At 43.5% G+C, this 18,950-nt stretch overlaps 1 protein-coding gene across 1 annotated transcript in view; it reads right to left on the bottom strand.

Moving 5' to 3' along the window:
* Positions 1-14,286: 14,286 nt before the first annotated feature.
* OTC (ornithine transcarbamylase) overlaps positions 14,287-18,950 on the bottom strand; it is a 29,060-nt gene continuing 24,396 nt past the window's right edge. Inside the window, 5 exon segments of the mRNA XM_042778996.1 lie at positions 14,287-14,459; positions 16,428-16,565; positions 17,078-17,227; positions 17,339-17,392; positions 18,055-18,177. Of these exon segments, the coding sequence (XP_042634930.1) occupies positions 14,400-14,459; positions 16,428-16,565; positions 17,078-17,227; positions 17,339-17,392; positions 18,055-18,177 (525 nt within the window). The 3' untranslated portion in view covers positions 14,287-14,399.

Raw genomic sequence — 18,950 nt, 5'->3', positions numbered from 1 at the left:
ATTTCTTCCTGGGAGACTGACCTGAATCCCTGCAGGAAGGTGGAAACATGGATGATATGTGACTAATGGCTTATGACTTTTATCAGCATGTAAATGAAAGGCAGTGAGTGGCTCTTTCAAACGTTCAGAGTGAAAGTGTTCATTTGGACACATTACCAAAAAATAAGCAATGAGAAGGAGATGGGAGCAGGCAGAGAGAGGCAGAGACTGGGATGTGACCAGTGTAGGAATGAGTCACCTGAAGCTTCACCAGGGATGTGGTACAGCCTTACTTTGTGACCCAGGGAAAGCAATTTGCACGTTTTCAAAGCAGCCATTAACTTCTGGAGCCCAAATTGAAACAGCGTGACAGGAAAGTCTCTCACTGGAGATGTCCATATGTGGGCTGGTCACAAACCCCCTGCTTACAGCCAGGAGAAAGCAGTCCCTGGGTTTAACATATCTTCCTGTTGTACTGCTTTGGATGTTCACACCAGGACAAAATGCATCTCTCAGAAATGCCTGTTTCTACTCCAGCCTAACTTGGCACACCCATGCCCAGCTATCAGCAGTGCAGGTGATGCCTTGTATTTCAGCTTTTATGTTTTCAGAATCTCTGCTGCTTAGTGTGTAACTCTGAAACTTCATATTAGGTGTTAGTAAGTTATTTTCACAGGGTAGTCAGACAAAACAATTCCTTTCTAGCTAAAGACACAAGGACAACTGGTACCCAAAAACCATAAACAACAGCAAGGGAAAAGGGGCTGTGGTTGGATAATTCACCCCAATATATAGATGAACCAAAACTCATAAAAATATAAAAACTTGTTACACATCTTGGATTTGATTTGGGTGTAACCCTGGCCAGGCTCTTGCAGTGCCCAAATGTATCCTTTCAATAAATGCCTATTTTACTCCTTTTGCTCTGTCTAGTCTCTGTTCCAGGTCAGCCTTTGCAGGCAGCACAGGGGTCTGGAGTTAGGTGAGAAGCTGCAGCACCTGCCCTGCAGCATCTTCTTTGATGCAGCTGCTGAGTGGCTGCAATTCCCCTAACCTCAGGTGACACCTGTGCAATGGGTGTTTTGGAAGCAAAACCATTTTCTTGGTATCTAGTACATGGATCTTGTTTAAAAAAAAAATCTAACAGCCTGGATTTTTTTTTGCTAAGGGAGAATATACTCTCAGGTTCGCGCTGCTTCTGCTTTAAGATTCTTGAGTGTCAGAGCCAAATTTAAAAAAAAAGGAAGTGAGAAATGTGCTATTAGGAAATCACAGATATTGTTAAGGACCTCAACCATTCTGCTATGCCTTTCAAAACATAATTCCTTTATCAAAAATTGCCGTGTTTTTAGAATTACAGCAAGGGACAGGTAAGATCAGCATCTAATGGATGTGTTCAGTCTGGCAGCTTCTGTGTCTTCCAAGTTACTGCTTCTTGTATTCATGCATAGCTATAAAACTGTTACAGGTCTCAAAGAAGAAACAGGAATCTCTAGAACATTATAAGCTGTCAGAACACAGAAACAGAGGATAGAGAAAATTCAGACAACATTCCCTACCCATTCTACCTATCTTTCCTGCAACATAAGAATCTTGGAAAGATTGAAGAGGAACTTTTAGTTTTCAAATAGCAATCCAGTGTCCTAATGTGCATCAGAAGCCACATTCAGCCCTCATGTAAGTGATTGGAACACTCATGAAGTCAGAAAATCCATGGAGTCAGGCTTTTGCCTGAATTTGGCTTCCTATGTTATATGGGGGAGCTCATATGGGTTTTTTACCCTAGGAATGAAAATACAGTTTACAACCAGGGTATGATACATCCCTTCACAAACAATAAACAAATTCCCTGTGACAGAAGCTCAGCCTCACCAAACTGAGCTCTGTTCAGCACTCAAAAGAAAAAGAATAAAGAACTGCTACAGCCTAACAAGCTGGGATGAACACGATGTGTACCTGACTTCTGGTTTGAATTCAGCAGGCTCCTCTCTTCTCAGAACAAACAGATCTTGCTTCCCCAAGCATATGGCAGCAACACATGCAATTTACATCCCATATGGGATCTTTTTCAGGCAATGTCCGACTATCAAATGTCACAAGAAGTCACTTTAGATCCCCATTATTGAGTGCAGACACTTAGCATTCCCTTTTGTAGCACTGTCCACAGCTCCAGGAGAGGTGCTTTTATTATAATTTTTATTTGTGCTGCATTAGTACCTGCAAGTTAGAGAGCTCTGCAACTCCTCTGCCATCATACTGTGAAAAATGAAAAATGTAGGATTCCTTCAGATGCCCACGGACTAATTTAGCCACAGATGAAACCAGTTGGAGTGACACATAATGAGAAAGAGTGGGACAGGAAAAACAACAGAACATGGTTATTGCATTGCATATTTTGCCACTCAGTCTCAAAGCACTTGGAAAACAGGGTAAGCAAAATTATCCCTGTTTCAAAGGTGGGGAAACAGAGGCATGAGCAGGTGACTTGTCAGAGCGTGCCAAAACAGTGACAGAGCTGGCATCAAAACCCCAGTGACAGGCCAGCCCTTCACACTGCCTCCTCCTCACATACTCGGGTCCCATTTGCAGAGATCACGTCATGCCTATGAATAGCTCAGCCACACACATGTAAATGTGGGGGCAAAACACCACCCAGAATAGGCCTTTTCATCTCCTTGGCCGCCTGTGCCATCATGCCTGATTGGCACTGCTGTGTAGGCAGCACAATGAAAATGCCTGCAAAATGCAGATTTTAAAGACTGGCATCAGAAGGGCCCCCCCTTCCACGGTGAGGAAAGCATGTGTGCACTCAGTGGGAAACTGGATATCCAGGCAAATGGGGCTGGGATTCCTGGCATTGCAGAGGATGGAAACCAACAGGGCATCAAAGTAAATAAATGGACAGAAGTCTGGAACGGGAAAAGAGAATATTTGTGCTTGATGTGTTTATAAGACAGAAGCATAAAGGGATAGAGCAGGGAAGGAAATTGCTTTATCAGTGCACATGCATTAGATTTAATGGTTTTCATACTAGGAAGGCCAAGAGGGAAAGGATTCAGAAATTCCCCTCACAGTGGACTATTACAAATACCATGTTGGGCACAGCAAGTAACTCAGGCTGTGGAAATTCATCCTGCAGTGGAACTGAAAGACAGGAACAGTGGTCAGTGAGAGACTTCTGAGGTCAAGAAGAATGGTGATGACTAAGGGAAGGGAAGGAAGATGCAAAGCATGTTGATGTTTAAGCCTGGAAATATGATTTCCAGGTTAATGAATGGCTCATATAAGCTCATAAGAGTATGTGGCTGGAATGCAGAGAGGATGAGCAAAGTACTGTGGGATTCTTGTTTCAAAGGAAGCAAGAACAGAGGAAGCCATTGATGAGAAGCATTAAAGGAAAAAACAGAGAAGTAGAAAGAGCTCTTGAGAGGGACAGGACTGCCAGAGTCACATATGGAAAAGGTTCAGCAAGGGCATAAAGCTGCTGTCACCAAAGCCAGTAAGGAGGATTAGGACCTAAAGATTTGGACTAGCTGGGAAAGAAGAGATGACACAACGGTGTATGTGCCAGCCACCAAAAAATGCACAAGCACTTTTCATCCTATTTCACCTACCCTTGCCAAGAGCACATGAGAGAATTTTAGTTGTATGGCAAAAACCTTGTCTTGAAGGATCTTTTTACTGACCTACCTTACATCATGTTCTTCATCTGTCCTGACAGTGACACCACTGTTAACACCACTGGCTTGGCATGGCAGTGCCATGAAACCCAAATAATTGTACCATGAAAACCCAAGTGTTTCACAGCACATCACATAGCCAATCTCCAGCCAGTAATTTGCCTGCAATATTGCCCCCTTAGCAAGAACTTGCAAAATCCAGAGAACTTGGTCTGTACAAGAAAATGTTCAGTGTAACCCTTGAATTTCCTGCAGTCATTAATCTGATGTTTTTCTTTTATCTCTTCTAGTTATCCTGGTCCTTTTTAATGAGACTGTATATTAAGTCACCCTATGCTTTAAGTTTGCATGCTGCAAGATTTTGATGAATGTTTTTAATAAAATTTCTTTAGTTTAGTCAGGCAACAACCTCCCCAGTGCCAAACACCTACGCCCAGCCTGCTGTCTTTCCTTTTAGTCCAGTGAACCAGGTCAAGCCCCAGTCAAAGCCTCATTCCTGGGAGGCTCACACTGGGCTATAAAACTGATAATGACACAAGGACAGTGAGCCCAGTGCTCAGACACAGTAATTGCTCAACAGTCCATAAGAGAAATAATCACAGTATATAGATAGCAGCCAGCACAGGGAGACCAGAGAGTCCAGAAAAACAAACATATTGCTCTCCAAATAAGACCTCTAGTTAACTCCTCTCTGCCTTTGTCTAGACTGGAATTAACCTTATGATTTCAGGTAATTATTCTCTGCCCTGACTCTTGTGTGAGTGGCTTCAGAGCCACCTCCCTGCTGTCTCCAGAAACAGCAGTCCACAAGGACATTTCAGATATTAATTGGAAGGGAAATGTTTGCCAAAGGTCAGTTCAAGCGGAAGAAAAGCCCCTTTCATTGTGGCTGGGGGAAGAGCAGAAAAAAATAAGAATCTCCAGGGAGGCTCAGCCAGCCTTTGTGATTTATTTGGAAGAAGGAAGGTGAGACTCAGTGAATCATTCCCCTTATTTATTTTTGCCCAGCCTTTACCAACTTAACACCTTTCTAGCCAGGACATAGATCACCTCAGCACAGTTCTCAAGACTGGCTTTTTTTTTTCCTACACTTATGCACACACATGATAAATCACTCTGCTTATGACTTCATGTGGATTAGTGCACAGGAATGTTTAAATCAATGTTTGGAGTGGCTCATCTTGCTGATGGCCAGCACCCAGTTTAATGCAAAATGGCATTCAGGGACCAGAAGGGCATTCCCCTTGTATTTCACATGAGATCACAATGCCATTGGGGATGCAGGGACTGAAGTTTAGGAAGAAAAAGGATGGGAAATTATGAAGGACACATTGAAGGCCTCCTGACAGTTCAAGGCAGATGCAGAAAATACATCATAAATTATTTCAGCAAGGTCTTCTGCCACACTGGACATCTACCTCTTTGCTGTGCAGGCATTTCTCTATAGATCCAGACATCTCTGGCAGCTCTCATTCTGTTCCAGAATTTTTCCTCTCTGACAAATGTAGGATTGCTTTACTCTTATTTTTGTGTTTACAGACAATATATGACATAAATGGAGCATCACATTGCATTCATTATTTAAGAGTGAGGGTGTCTTTTTGTAAAAAAATATTCTCATTTCAGGCCTTTGTTCCTCACTGTCTCACATTCCTGGGTCCTGGTAAGCTTGGAGATGCATTGGGAATTCTAAGACTGAGAGAAGGGAATGGGCAGACGAATTTGATAATTCTGACTGTTCTGAAAGTCTCTGAAAAACAGAATGAAGGTCCTGGCTGCAGGACAGTCAGCTGCAAAGCATCTCAGTGCCAAACCCTGGAGGTGTCTCCACAGTGCTCAGACCATGAGCCCAGGTTTTCAGGAGTCAGAGGCATGGGATAGGAGCATCCCCAAAGCTGGTAGGCACTTGGGTCTCTGTCCCCTCACCAGGTAAACACCTGGGTTAAAGGGACACATATTCTCTTCAGTAGTCTGTGGAAAAAACTCAAAGACAAGTAAAATTTCCTGGAAAAAACTGAGCTCTACTGTGAAAAACTGGCTTGGCAAAGTGTTTCAATACTGTCCCAACTGGAGCTGGAAAAATTGCCCCCAGTTTTTGCAGAAGTTTTGCTGCAAAGAGTGTTCTCCTGCTTAAGCATTTGCTTAAACATGTCCTGTGTTTGCTTCTGCAAACAGCCCCTGTAATACAAATTCTCCATCTTCATCATGATATCAGACAACCAGGAAATCTGTGAGCAATGGCTCTCCAAAAACTGGTTGGCAAAGAGGGCTGCTGCAAGGAAAGGCACTTGCTACCTCTCTTGGAGACAGCCCAGACATTTAGGATGTAGAGGCTAATCCAGTTAAGCCATGTAAGGCAAATACTCTGCAGATTACCTTTTTAGCTGCTTAGCTAACAACCTGCAAGGACCTCCTTTATTTTTTGTGCAATAGCCTTTGACACCTGTTTCTCAGTGCAGCAGTAATCTTGAGACAGGCAGTGAGAGCTTGCTTTCAGAGATACTGAGTGCTTAAGGTCCATGCAGTTTCTGTGAATTTATTTCTCCCAAAGGTTAGGTCCCATGTCTGTAAATTAACCTCACAAGTCAGCAGGACCCTGATTATTGTTACTTGCAATAGACAGTGTTCAGAGCAGACACGTTTGAGATCCTTCTTCTGTCCACCTCAGAAGAGCAGGACAATGCACTGTGGCCCTGAGCATCAGCAGTGAGCCCTGGGGAACAGCTTTGTCCCTTTGCAGAATGGGGCAAATCCTAAAGTTACAGGTGAAAAAACTGCCCTGCCTAATCATGACAATCTCAGAGGGCCACCTCTGTGGGAGGGAGGCTCCCACAGTCACCCACAGTGAAACAGTGAAGTTCTGTTGAGCTGCAGGGACAAGAACAAGGAGCTGGTGACTTTTTCCTGCAGTCAGAGCTAAATCCCTCCAAGTGGCAACAACTGACTGTCCCCACAATTCAGGATCCATCCTGCCTTTAGAAAACCTCTAACACAGGTTGGACATACTGCCCTCTCAGAACATCAGAAAAGCTTTTCCTTGGCAGACCCACTTGTTCCTGCTGTATGGACACCTAGAAGCAATTTGTGCATAGTCACTGCAGTAGCCTTTCAGAGGAATTTATTTAACAAGCTTTCCTGAGTCCTTAATTGCAGTCTTGTGAATCCTAGTTACTACCCTGAGCAAATCAACAGTATTGCTGGGAGAATAACTATAATCTCCTGCTTTCCTTTTCCCAGGAAGACAACTAGTAAAATAGATAGTTCTGCTGTACTGCAACTTCCTATAGCTGTTTCTGATTGCATTGTCCTCCCTAGTGTTACAATAAGAATTAAACTTCTCTCTCTGGTGCAGTTTTTGGATTCTCTCCTGCTGGGAAGATGCTCTGTTATGCCTAGTGATTCACAGCTCTGATATTTCATGTCTAATGGAATTATTTCTGGATGGAATTGTTACCTGTCCTAAAGGAGAAAGATTCATAAAGCTGGTAGGAGACAAATTATACACATCTTCCCCTATCTCCTCCACAGTGCTTCTCAAAATCAAGTTATTTGGCTACACTTTTAAAGGTTCCTCCCATTACAAGAATATGTGAGAAATTTAAAGAAAAACATGGGGTATTGAAATTACACAAAACACAGAAAATTCAAGGTTACAAATGGACTTAAGAAAGACCCAGCTGTGTCACAGCACAGGGGATTAAGACAGGGGGATCTGAAAGCTCTCTCTTCTTTCTCTGTAGCCCATATTATCAATAGCTCTCCATTATAGGATTACAGGCCTATAAGGCATGTATATAGATCACCACATGAGGTGGGTTGTGTAATTGTTGGATTGGGATTAAAACATTTTATTGCTTGAAGTCAGTGTGAGTTTAAAGTGTTTTAGACATCCTGCCTCTGCTCCCTTCAGAGGTGGCTGTGTCCTGTCACAGGTGGCAGTGCCCCACAGGAGCCCACAGAGCTGCTCTACCACAAGGGAAATGCCCTGGAGAGGTGCTGTGCCATTCCCCCCATCACCCTGTCCTCAGGAATCCCCAAAAACTGCTCTGGGACTGCAGTCAGAAATCTGAGCTGTGGAGTGGGTCTTGCAAGCCTGCTGGTGAATCATGCAGAGATCCTGTGGTGCTGGCAGACATTTCTTTTCAATTAGTTGAATTCCCAAAGTAAGCAGATATATTTAAAGTGCTATCAATTACAAACATTTCAGTCTGCCCCAGGACAAGAGCAGTGCACCATGTGTGGAGCTCCATTCCTGGGGTTGCAGGCCAGGGACAAACCTGCCCCACTGAGGCTGCCCTGGGGGTGTTCAGCCCCATGGCACAGGGCAGGGGCTCCTGGGGCAGGAGGTCACAGGATGTGATCACCCATCCCTGGACAGTGCTCTGCAGAAAACCCAAGGGCTCTGCTGTGGCTGCAGCCCATCCTTGGGGAGAGCACACCCCAGACATGCAGGAGAGCCTTTTGGGCAGCCAGAGCAGTGCAGAGCCCATCCTCACACCACCAGAGAGCACAGCAAGCTGCCCTGCCACTGGGGACAAGCCAGGAGAGCACTCTGACACCCTCATTTCTATCCTGAGCCAAGGACCGTGTGCAGCTGCCTGTACTTGGACTCAGCAGGGCACTATTTCTGTGTGTGCATGACAGTGTTTCTTATTTCAGGTGCTCAAGGATTTCTTTCTCTGTTACCCAAAGGCCCACAGCCAGCCACAAGCACTGTGTGTGGCACAGAATCAGATGTTTGTGGCTGGCAGTCTGGCAAACACAACCTTTTGGCACAGGGACACCCAGGCCAGGCTCACCTGGGCACAGCACTGGGAACAGGATGGAAAGTTGGCCTCCATTTCGGGCTGCAAACAGAATTTGGTTTGTGTTTTAACACCCTGAGTTGGCACTGCTGTCGTCAGCCTGGTCTTTGCCTTCAGAGAGGTGTCATAACTGCAGTTGCAAACAGAATTTGGTTTGTGCTTTAACACCCTGAGTTGGCACTGCTGTGATCAGCCTGGTCTTTGCCTTCAGAGAGGTGTCCTAACTGGGGCTGCAGAGGGGCTGTGGGGCTGTGGGGCCAAACCTGGGGGCACAGGGGGGTCCCCACCTCTCAGGGCTCCCACCCCACACTCCCACCAGCAGGGAATTTGCCATGTGAGCAGCAAGGGAGCCACGGAGCCTCCTGCAGAGTCCAAACTGGCCAGGAGAGGGACCAGGGAGAACACTAACTTCATCCACAGGTGGTGGGTGGGCAGAAGTCAGGCTGGGGATTTGGTCTTGCTGACTGTGAGCTGGAGAGGGACCAGGGGAGTTGCATAACTTCAGGGGCTTGGGGCACTGGAACAAGTTGTCCAGGGAATTTGCAGGTGCCCCATCCCAGGGAGAGTTCAAGGCCAGGTTGGATCAGGCTTTGAGCAGCCTGGCCTAGGTGTCCCTGCCTGAGGCAGGATAGTTGGAACCAGGGGATCTTTAAGGTCCCTTCCAATCCAAACCATTCTGTGGCTCTATGATTCTATAACCTGTGTGGGTAGTTTAGCTTTCTCCCTTCAATTTATATTATTTTGCACTTAAATCACTAAGCATGACCTGCATTTGCCCTGCCAACTCTTCAGCTCTTCTCCAACTATCACTGCTGCTCCTTACAGCTGGAATTAAGTCTTGGCTCAACTAAGTAAACTTTGATCAGCAAAGATTGAGGATCTTGGTGCTTGTCCCCCTTTCTAGATCTATTATGCTTGTGTTGGAGCCTACTTTGCATGAGTGCCAATCCCCTGAAAATAGGCCCATTAAAGAGCAACAGCATTCATTAATCCTCTAGCATATAATGCAGACCACAAGGAACTTTCCAAGGGATTTGGCAAGGGCAGGCAATGCTTTGACTGTGGCTGTGAAGAATCTGTTGTCTGAATGGAGGCACCTCAGATTTCCTGCCCCAAGAGAAAAATCTCTATACACATACACATGGAAGGGATCATCAGCCTTAACAGAGGCCACGAAGGTTTGGGATTTCTTCAAAAAGCTGGTAACAAGATTGTGTAAGAATCAAATAACCTTGCAAATAGCTGTATCCCATTAGTCATGAGAGCAAATGCTGGGCTGAATTAAATGTTTATTGTGGCTTATGAAGTGTCTCTGTACACATAACCTTGGGCAAGACCCAGAAATTCTGGGCTCTGCATTTGAAAAGCAGCTGGTTAAATAGCCATGGCAAAACAATCAAAAAAGCACTGTTTATTTTCTCAATACATTAACCAAGTGATTAGACGAGAAATGGGAGACACAGAAGAAAGAAGAAACTTCTCCCTGTGTGTGAAATCTGTTTTTCAGACTTTCCACCAATATTACACATTCCTGGAAAACAAAACTAAACTCAATATATCTCAGCTCAGCCATGAAATCTTTCCCCAGACTGAATGATCAATTCAGTGCATAGCTCAGACTTTTGTGCAGCTCTTGTTCCTTCTCTCACAAAATTTGAAAGGCAGCAAGATAATTATGGATCACTTACAGCCCTGTCTTATGAGAGGCAAACATTAATTCAGGAATTCTAGAGGACTTCAGGCAACCAAGCCTTGGTGCTTCCTTGCTATTTAGTTATTCCTGTATTTCCCTTTTAGCAGCTCAGACTTTCACAGGCGACTGCTTCCACTACCAGACAATGAGTAAATCTGCTGTACGTGGTGTCACTCCTGATGTAAGCTGGCTCAAATAAAATATTTAATTCTGTATGAGAATCTTTACTTTGTTCTCTCCTGGTTGTCCAGGCTCCCCACTCAGTCCTTCCTAAGTTACAGTAATCATTTGCAAATTCTTTCTGCAGGTCTCTTACCTGCTGTGGTTACTGTGCTCTCTTCTAGAACACAGGATAAAATGCCATTCTTCCTCCTTGAGAAAATTATAAAGAAGCTTTCTGCCCCTACGTCTCTAGTTAATGTTAGATCACTTTTGGAAGATCATGCACAGATAAAATCTCCCCACTGCTGTAAATGCACTGCAGAACATTTACAGAGTCTGTGAACTGCTGATAATCAATGCTGCCCTTTTCTTTCTAGGCATAGAATAGGAGTAATCCTCTGGTGGCCATGAATATAGTGAGGGTGTGGATGCCAAAGCACTGGATTTGGGGCCATCTGAGGTGCTGTAGGATGTCCTTGCTGGCCACCAGTTTGTGCCCTCCATGCCCCATCAGTCCTGTGTCACATCTGCTGGATCTGTGCAGATGTCTCCAGGACTCTCAGCTGTCTGAAATAACATTAAAGGCACCTCTGGGCCCCTGTGGTCCCCCATGGCCTCAGCTGGGATCAGAGCCACATTTAGTACTAACTGCATCTGCATCTGGGCACCAAAGTCAGCAAGAATATTCCCTCTTGGGACACAGCACAGCCTCAGTCCTGCCTGTGTGTGAGGTCTGGGTGTGCCTGCACAAGCAGGAGCACAACCAGCCCTGCAGGGGAGAGGAACAGGACAGGGGGGTCAGTCCACCCTTGTGCCTCTGGGCAGGAGATGGATTAAGCTGGCAGCTTCCCCCACCAGTGCAGGGTCCTGGAGAGGGGCCAGAGCACAGCCATGTGCAGATGTGTGGGGTGAGATATTGGATCAGGGGATTGTTGAATGAGTTAGATTTTCAGGTAAGACCTGAACTGACCCAGGGCTGTTCTCTGGGTCAAACAGAAGAGCAGGACTTTTGTGGAAAGAAAGGTCTAGGTTATCAGGAGCCACGCAGGAGCATCTCTGCAAAAACGCAGAGATAACAACACCCTGTCCTTCAAGTACACCCAGCAATGAAAACAGCTCTCCTACTGATTAAAGCATAATAAATGTAATGAAAAACACGGTAAGCTACTAGTGACTGCTACCTGTTATGCATCTGGTTTAAGCCCTTTGAATGCTGATAAACTCTTTTCCCCCATAGAAAATCTCCCTACATTATTGCTGTTTCCCTTATTCATCACATTTGCAGTCATCACTAGTAAATTCAAGTAATGAATTCATGGGAAGTCTGGGTGGCATCATAATGCTGCCTTGCTCACTACTACCACAACTACACCCAGGATGCTGAACCTGCCCAAGTGTTTTAATCCTTGCAGTGCTGCCCTGCTATATGTCAAGGCTGTGAAAGTCCCTACAGGCACAACAGAAACCCTTCAGGGCACCATATTTCAGGGTCCACAGGCAGAAAGTCTATTTGGTACCAATCCAATGCTTCTAGGAAATGTCAGATCTGCTCTGTGAGCACTGTGCAGTCTGCACATGTTCCATAAATCTGCCTGCTGGGATGTTTTTGTGTCCCAGCACACAGGCTGGATATTGCACATGCAGGAGGGTGTAGGAAGTTCAGTGATTCCACACAGTGGAATCCAGTGCTCAGGACATGCAAAGTCCACCCAGTATTTCTATAGAGCACCAGAATAGCTCATGGTGTGAGCAGTTGTGCAAGAGCAGGGACTGTCGTCCTCTGCTGTGTATGTTCACAGAGGAATAGAATGAGGTGAAATTACTCTCCTGGAAATGCTGGAGCCTCTTACTCACACGTTATGCAGCAGCTCTATGCATGTGCTGTAAAAATGTCAAGGGGATTCAGCTGTCTGGCATCCTGCTCAGATTCCTGAGCACAGAAAGGGTCAGCAATAACCAAGATGCACATTAGCTCTAATCAGAGCACTGAGAACCAAAAGAGGAGCAGGACTGTTAAACTGTCCACCATGAAACATTTAACAACACAGCTTTGGTATTATAAATGTGAGTGACTTCGCTGACAGTACATTGAGTAACACCATAAAACTGATATTAAAGTGGTTTTTATGAAAGGACTAGCAAAGTGAGATGTCTTACTCTCAGGCAGCACTAAAATCAGGTCAATAAAGACATCTTCAATTCTGAGCACACAAACAGCTCACCAGTCCAAGAGGACCAATCATACTTCTACATATCTTGTTGAACTGGAACCTAATGCAAAAAACAAGACTTACTACAACCAGAAATATGCTGTATTCCATGCATTTCTCTCCACATGCTGAACTGGGAAGTAAAACATTGATTTCTAGCACATACCCTATTCCTACATCATTGATGCAGCTATATCTCTGCTCAAGTGTAAATGTTCACTGAATTATTTAAACCCTTGTAATGTTGTAAAGGAAAATGTTAATCTTAACAAGACACACACAAATGCCTGCAAAACCAAAAAATCAATTGTAAATAGATACATAGGAAAAAAAAGTATCTTCATTTTCATTTCAGTGATGTGTGGCCCTGCAGTGAACTCCAATTTGGAAAGGAACTGAATAATGCTTTGCAGCTGGTCAGAAAATGCAAATCCATTTGCAGAATTTTTAAAATATTGCAGACATTTTCCCAGTATTACAGTGGGAAAAAAATGAGACTATTCAGAAACAACAAAGGAAGTTAACTCAAAGCTTTAACCAAAATTTGAAATGCACATACCCAGATACCACAAAAACTACAAATGTCATGTATTTGTTTACTACTGAGAAGGGTTAGCTGAAGTGTACACTGTGTTACAGTGCAAGGCAAAATGCAGAAATTTTTGCAAATAAACTGTACAAGTCTCATCATGTGTGCCCTTCATGTTTGCTCAGGGAAAAAAAAAAAAAGAATATTCACTTCTTTACCCAAAATTCTGTTTGAAGAATGGAGGTCTAGGGGAGATAGGCACATAATGAACCAGTTCCTTCTGGCTATCTCTCTTTGCTGCATCCAATTCCATGGAAATGGCTCTATTCCAGTTCCACAGCAAATTCCCCTGTGCCAGCCCACAGGAATGTCATGGAGGAGGAAAATGCTCACAAGGTCTCTGTATTGCTGGTGTCAAACAGGAGTGGGGTTTGGAGGGTGGCTGGAGAACAGACACAGGAGCCAGGGTGCCCAGGAAGTGCAGCACTGCTTCTCCACACACACTTCCCCAGATCAGCAAGGTAAGGGACAGGTTTATGTCTCTCATATTGCTGCCTGGAATCAAAAGACAAAACTTTCCTAACAATGTTAAGAGTGGTAAGATAAAAATTCTTTAATGGAAGCTTTCATGTGCATAAAGACAGCTCTGCTCCTGTATGATACGGGATTTCTAGAATTTTTGTAAAGTTAATTTATTAGTATATCTAGCAGGCACATCCAATCAGAGATCAGTCACCCACCCTTGGATCTGCCCCTCTGGAGCTGCTCCAGGGGGTTGTTTGTCCTGTATGTTGTTATGTCTCTAAAATTCTGAAAAACAAGGTGTCCTTGTTAGAAATCCCCTTCTTGAGAATAAGACTAAACAGAATTTCAAGAATGTGTTAGAAAGGGTTAGTTTGTTGTTCTAAAACATGAGAGAGGGCAGGGAAAGCACTAGGAAACACACAACTACATATTAAAAATCTACAAAGCTACAAATATATGAAAAAGCTAAAAATCTTTAGGCATCAATATCAAACCCCACCACTCCCACATGTAGATTATACCATGCTTATGCTGCTCTAGACACAACTATTAAGGTACAACCTTGGAATGTTTTCCATGATGCTGATCCCTAAAAGGGAGGGACAGCTTGGAGCATCCAGATGAAAAGCAGCTTCTGCAATGGTGTTTATGGTCTTGAACATTTTCACGAGTGTAATGCAATATTATACAGCTAACTATGTGGTTTTATTAAAAAATCACTCATTGCCATGGTGCCTTCTGAAGAAGATCTATGTGTTTGTGGACCAGAATATTCTGCTGATGAGGAATATTTTTCTCCTGGCAGGAATCCAAGCATTAAAATGTGGGTTTTTGTAGCTGTGGTGAGTAATCAGTCAGCAGGGAAACCATGACAGCCTAGAGGAGGAAGAGAAGAAAAAATCCAATCACATTGGAAACAGAACTCTATAAAAATAAATAAGGGGGAAATATTTTCCAGCTCTGAAGCTTTGTGTTGAAAGTTATTATCCTGACAAAAACTGCACACTTAGATTTATTTGCTAGAATTTCTGATGATGAATCAGGCAAGAGCTGAAAATCAGTTAGGATGTTCTATACTGTAGCTGATAGATTTTCTCAGTGTGGACAAAATATATTAATGGACAGCTTAGGAGCAATTCACACAAGCATTTAGATCAAATGCTGAGGCCTTTCTGGCATATTGTGATGTATTCTCAGCTGCTTCTAGGAGATGCTGTAGGTACCCAGACATCCATTAGCATCAGTGTGTGCCATGGCAGAATAAGGACTCTGAAATTTATCCCAGTTTAGCTGTATTTTCTGTAGTGAAACATGGAAAATCCTCACTGAGGTTAAGAGTGTGCCATCTCCCCCTCCGGCCCTGCCTGCCCAGCCCTAGGCAGAGCTGTGACATGGAATGATGGGACTGTCAGCTAAATAAATAAATGTGGTGTTGCTGTCCCTCCCAGCCCTGTGCCCACAACAAACCCCACACTGGCTTGGCAAGGCTTTACCTGGTTCACACTGCTGTGATTTCACAGCAGGGTCTGACTGCACATGGTTATTTTGGCCCAGCACTGGATTTGTGAGGTTTCTCCAGGGGCTGTGATCTCGCTGCCTGTCCTTCTCTTCTCCCCATCAGTGCCCAGTGTGACAGGGACACCCCAGCACACAAAGGTGGCTGAATTCCAGCTGTGCAGCCCCTCAGTGCTGCCCGTTCGTGGCTGAACTCAGCCCTACAGCTGGACCTACAGCTGAGCAAATAATCTATTCTTCAGAATATTTGCTCTCTGTGCTGAAAGTGGTAGAAAATACTATATAAACAAGACCCATACAGTCATTATTTTTATAGGTTGATAAAACAGAAATATGGCATTTTCCTTTCCCCCACCAGCCACCCAAAAAATCTGGAACCCAAAGTAAAGCGCTTATTTTCTTTTTTTAAAAAAATAATATTTAGGGCAATTAGAAACATTGCGAAATTAAAATTAAAAATCTGGGAATTTTGTTGAATTTTAAGAATAAAACTAGGAATTTAACACAAATTTGTTAGTAGCTTGGCTGTGTCCAATGTCTGAGGTTTTAGCAAACACAACACTCAACCCCTTATTTATTAATTTGGAGCACATCTAGACTTCATCTCAGAACTATGACAATGTCATCTCTGTTTTTCTTTTAAACTCTGAAAGTTTTTTCAACTTTCAGCTTTTTCAACTTGGTGGATCTAAAGCCAAAAATAAATAATAGGCTACTGAGATCAGGCAGTAATTTTTGAAATTCTAGGAATGCTGAGAGAGCAGTTAAGGTTTGTATTAAATGCCAAGTGTCCTCTCAGGGTTCCCATGGGTCACACAGTGTTACCCACACCATAACTTTTCAGGATCTTTCAAAACTTTGCTCTTCCAGCATTTTCTCAGGGAAAGTTCCCATTGGTGTCAGCAGCAGTTTTTCCTGAGAGAAAATAACTGGATTTAAGTGTTTGGGAAACTGTTTTCTGAGACCAGACCCTGGGACCTCAGTGTTTAACATGTTTTAATTGAGAAGTTGAGTGAATCATTAGAGTAAATCCAGTGATTTAATTACCAAAAAAAAGACAGTTTATATTGTAGATTTCACTTAGTGATAAAACCTGGGTCAAGCAACAGCAGGTTATCAACAAAATAGATCACATTTGTGCCCAGAAGTATTTGTGTTATAATATTGTCTATAGTCAGAACTGTGATGTACTCTGGGCTAAATTTGAAACATATGTTTTAACATTCACTATTTATTGTGGAACCAGGTTGAATTCAAGCCTGTTAGTGAGGCAGAACAGAATTGACCTAACCTCCAAATACTGTTGTCTTTTTCTCTTTTTTCCCTTACCATAATTGTCCATTTTCTGTTTTCAGCCTCCTGGAAAACCAATGACTGTGGAGAATAAAATACTTCATCATCAACTTCTTCAGGTTTTCTGGGTAAACAATGTAAAAAAGTCCAGTTGGAAGCAGCAGATTTGGCAGTCTGTAGATTAAAGTTTAGAAAATAAAGACATATGTGAGGACATTAGTAAAATCCTTAACTAGTAAAAAGGTTAACAAATTTTATATTAACTCCCACTCTGGTTACTTGGGTGATGAACTCAGAAGAATTCCATAGACTTCAAAAGAATTCCTCATCTGTGAATAAGATGGGAATATCTCCATGTAAGTCTGTAAGAGTTCAATGCTGACTTCACAAAAGTCAAAAAGTCACTCTAATTTCTCTGACTTTAGAAGGGGAGTGAAAATCCCACTGCTGCACATGTTCTGGAGCTGGATCTCATTGGGAAGCCCTGAAGGAGGCCAAGCCACGTGGAGTGTATGACATAACTCAAACATTGTTATCTCTGTGAGTTTTTTAAGCTGGAGGGAGGTTTGCATGTGGCTTTTCCATGGCCCCACTCAAAACCCCCCAAATTCATGCTTCATTCATTTTGATTCTTATAAATGCAAACTGGAAAAATGCAAATAAAACCCAAAATCTCAGTTTTTTACCTGCATTGTAATCTGATAACCTTGAAAGGCCTTTAGTCTTTCTTTCTTCTCCTCTTCTTGTCCCATGCTTATCCATGTGTCTGTAATTAAGACATTGGCACTGTCTGCAGCTTCCAAAGGGTCTGTTGTGAGAAGTAACTTGGTACCATACTAATGTGAATAAAATAAGGACGATCACTAAGACAAGGAACTTCAACTTCATTTATAATGAGAATAAACTCTATTCAAATTATTCTACTAGGTTGTTTCTTAGGCTCCTACCTCTTTGGAGTTCTGTTCAGTTATTTTAGTTATCCTGAGGTCTGGTTCAAAGCCCTGACAAAAGAGATGATAGGTGAGACATCATGGAATATGTATAAGATCTTCACTAATTAATAAAAATTGCTAGAAAAATACTCATTGAACCATTGGCCATGGAAGAAGAATATCTTTCAGAACTGTAAAACTTGAGTTGTTGAAAGTTTATTTTGGAGATAAAGTGATGGAAAATGTTGGAATTTTCCAAAAAATATGGAAAAATAAAAACATAAGAAAAATGTATTTTGACATCTATAGAATTAAGTGCATATACAAACATTTTTACATTGTACTACAATGCAACATTCTAAAATGCTGCACCACCAATTTAAACAAAATAAGATGCAACATTTCCACCCATTTGAAACAGGCTTTTTTATTTTTTTTTTATGGGGAAAGTGCATTGGATGACTTTGTAAGGCTTTATCAAATGGAACTGTGATCCTCCATGAGCTACACTCCCTGTCATGTATTCCCATTTCTGATGTTGGACTCAGTAGAATCGCTCCTGCTTTGCACCCAAATAACTGGATCAGGATTTTGCACCGCGGTTCTGAAAGCACTCAGGATAGTTGCAGACACCCCAGCTGGGGCCCTTGACCAATGCCTGAGTGTTGGATGAGGTTTGGGTGCGGTTTGGGTGAGGTTTGCCCTCCCTTCCCCACGCTGGTTTCTCTCACCCTGGGCGTGGCAATCCGCAGGTGCATCCCCAGCTTGGCGGCGCTCGCCATCAGGGACTGCAGGACGTTGTTGCCATCCCCAATCCAGGCCATGGTGAGCCCCTTCAGCCCTCCATAGTGCTCCTGACAAAGCAAGCACAAGCTCTGGGGTACATTCCCTCTGGTGGACAAGAAGGAATGATCAGAAGGGTCTGTGCAAAGGCAGCTGCCTGCATGGACCCCACCTGGAATTACTGCTCCTACAGGATGGACATGGAGGGAAAGCCCTCATGTCATACAAGAATGCCCAGGTGCTGCTCCTTGCCCTGGAAAAGGACACATTGGCATGTGTGCAATGGGGTGAGGCTCAGGCTGAGATCCAACACCACTGAATTTTAGCATCACTGATGTACAGCTGCTCTTTGGGCCTCATAAACATCAATGAATGTTAGAAATCCTTAATTTAGAGACCTGGAGTAGAAGTCCTTCCAGCTTTCCCCCGAATTGTGAAAATATCCCTACTGAGGTTTGCTCTGGCTTGGTTGCCTGTGTCCATGGCAATGGCCATGTCCTGGGAGTGCATCTTCACCCACAGCTGCACAGGGCAGCAAAGAGCAGCACTCTGAGAGCTGCTGTGCCACTCATGGCCTGCAGCATTTGTTCTCCATTGTGCAGGGTTTTTTTTAAAATGTGGATTACCCGAACTTGAAACAGCATTACAGAGTTAACTGTGGCTTTGCCTGATGGCACTCACAGCCTGGCCACGTGCAGTTACTCTGTCCCTCCACCCCAGCAGATAAGGCTAAGGAGGAACAAGAGTAACAGGGGTTCCATATTTCCAGAGCAGGACAATTTGAGCTCCTTAATAAGCCTTGTTTTAATATGCATGTTTATAGGCACTTAAACTGATAGCAAAA

The sequence above is a fragment of the Catharus ustulatus genome, chromosome 2 (assembly GCF_009819885.2).
Source record: "Catharus ustulatus isolate bCatUst1 chromosome 2, bCatUst1.pri.v2, whole genome shotgun sequence".
NCBI lineage: Eukaryota > Metazoa > Chordata > Aves > Passeriformes > Turdidae > Catharus > Catharus ustulatus.
The sequence above is the reverse complement of the archived record's forward strand: the minus strand, read 5'-3'. Positions and strand labels throughout refer to the sequence as shown.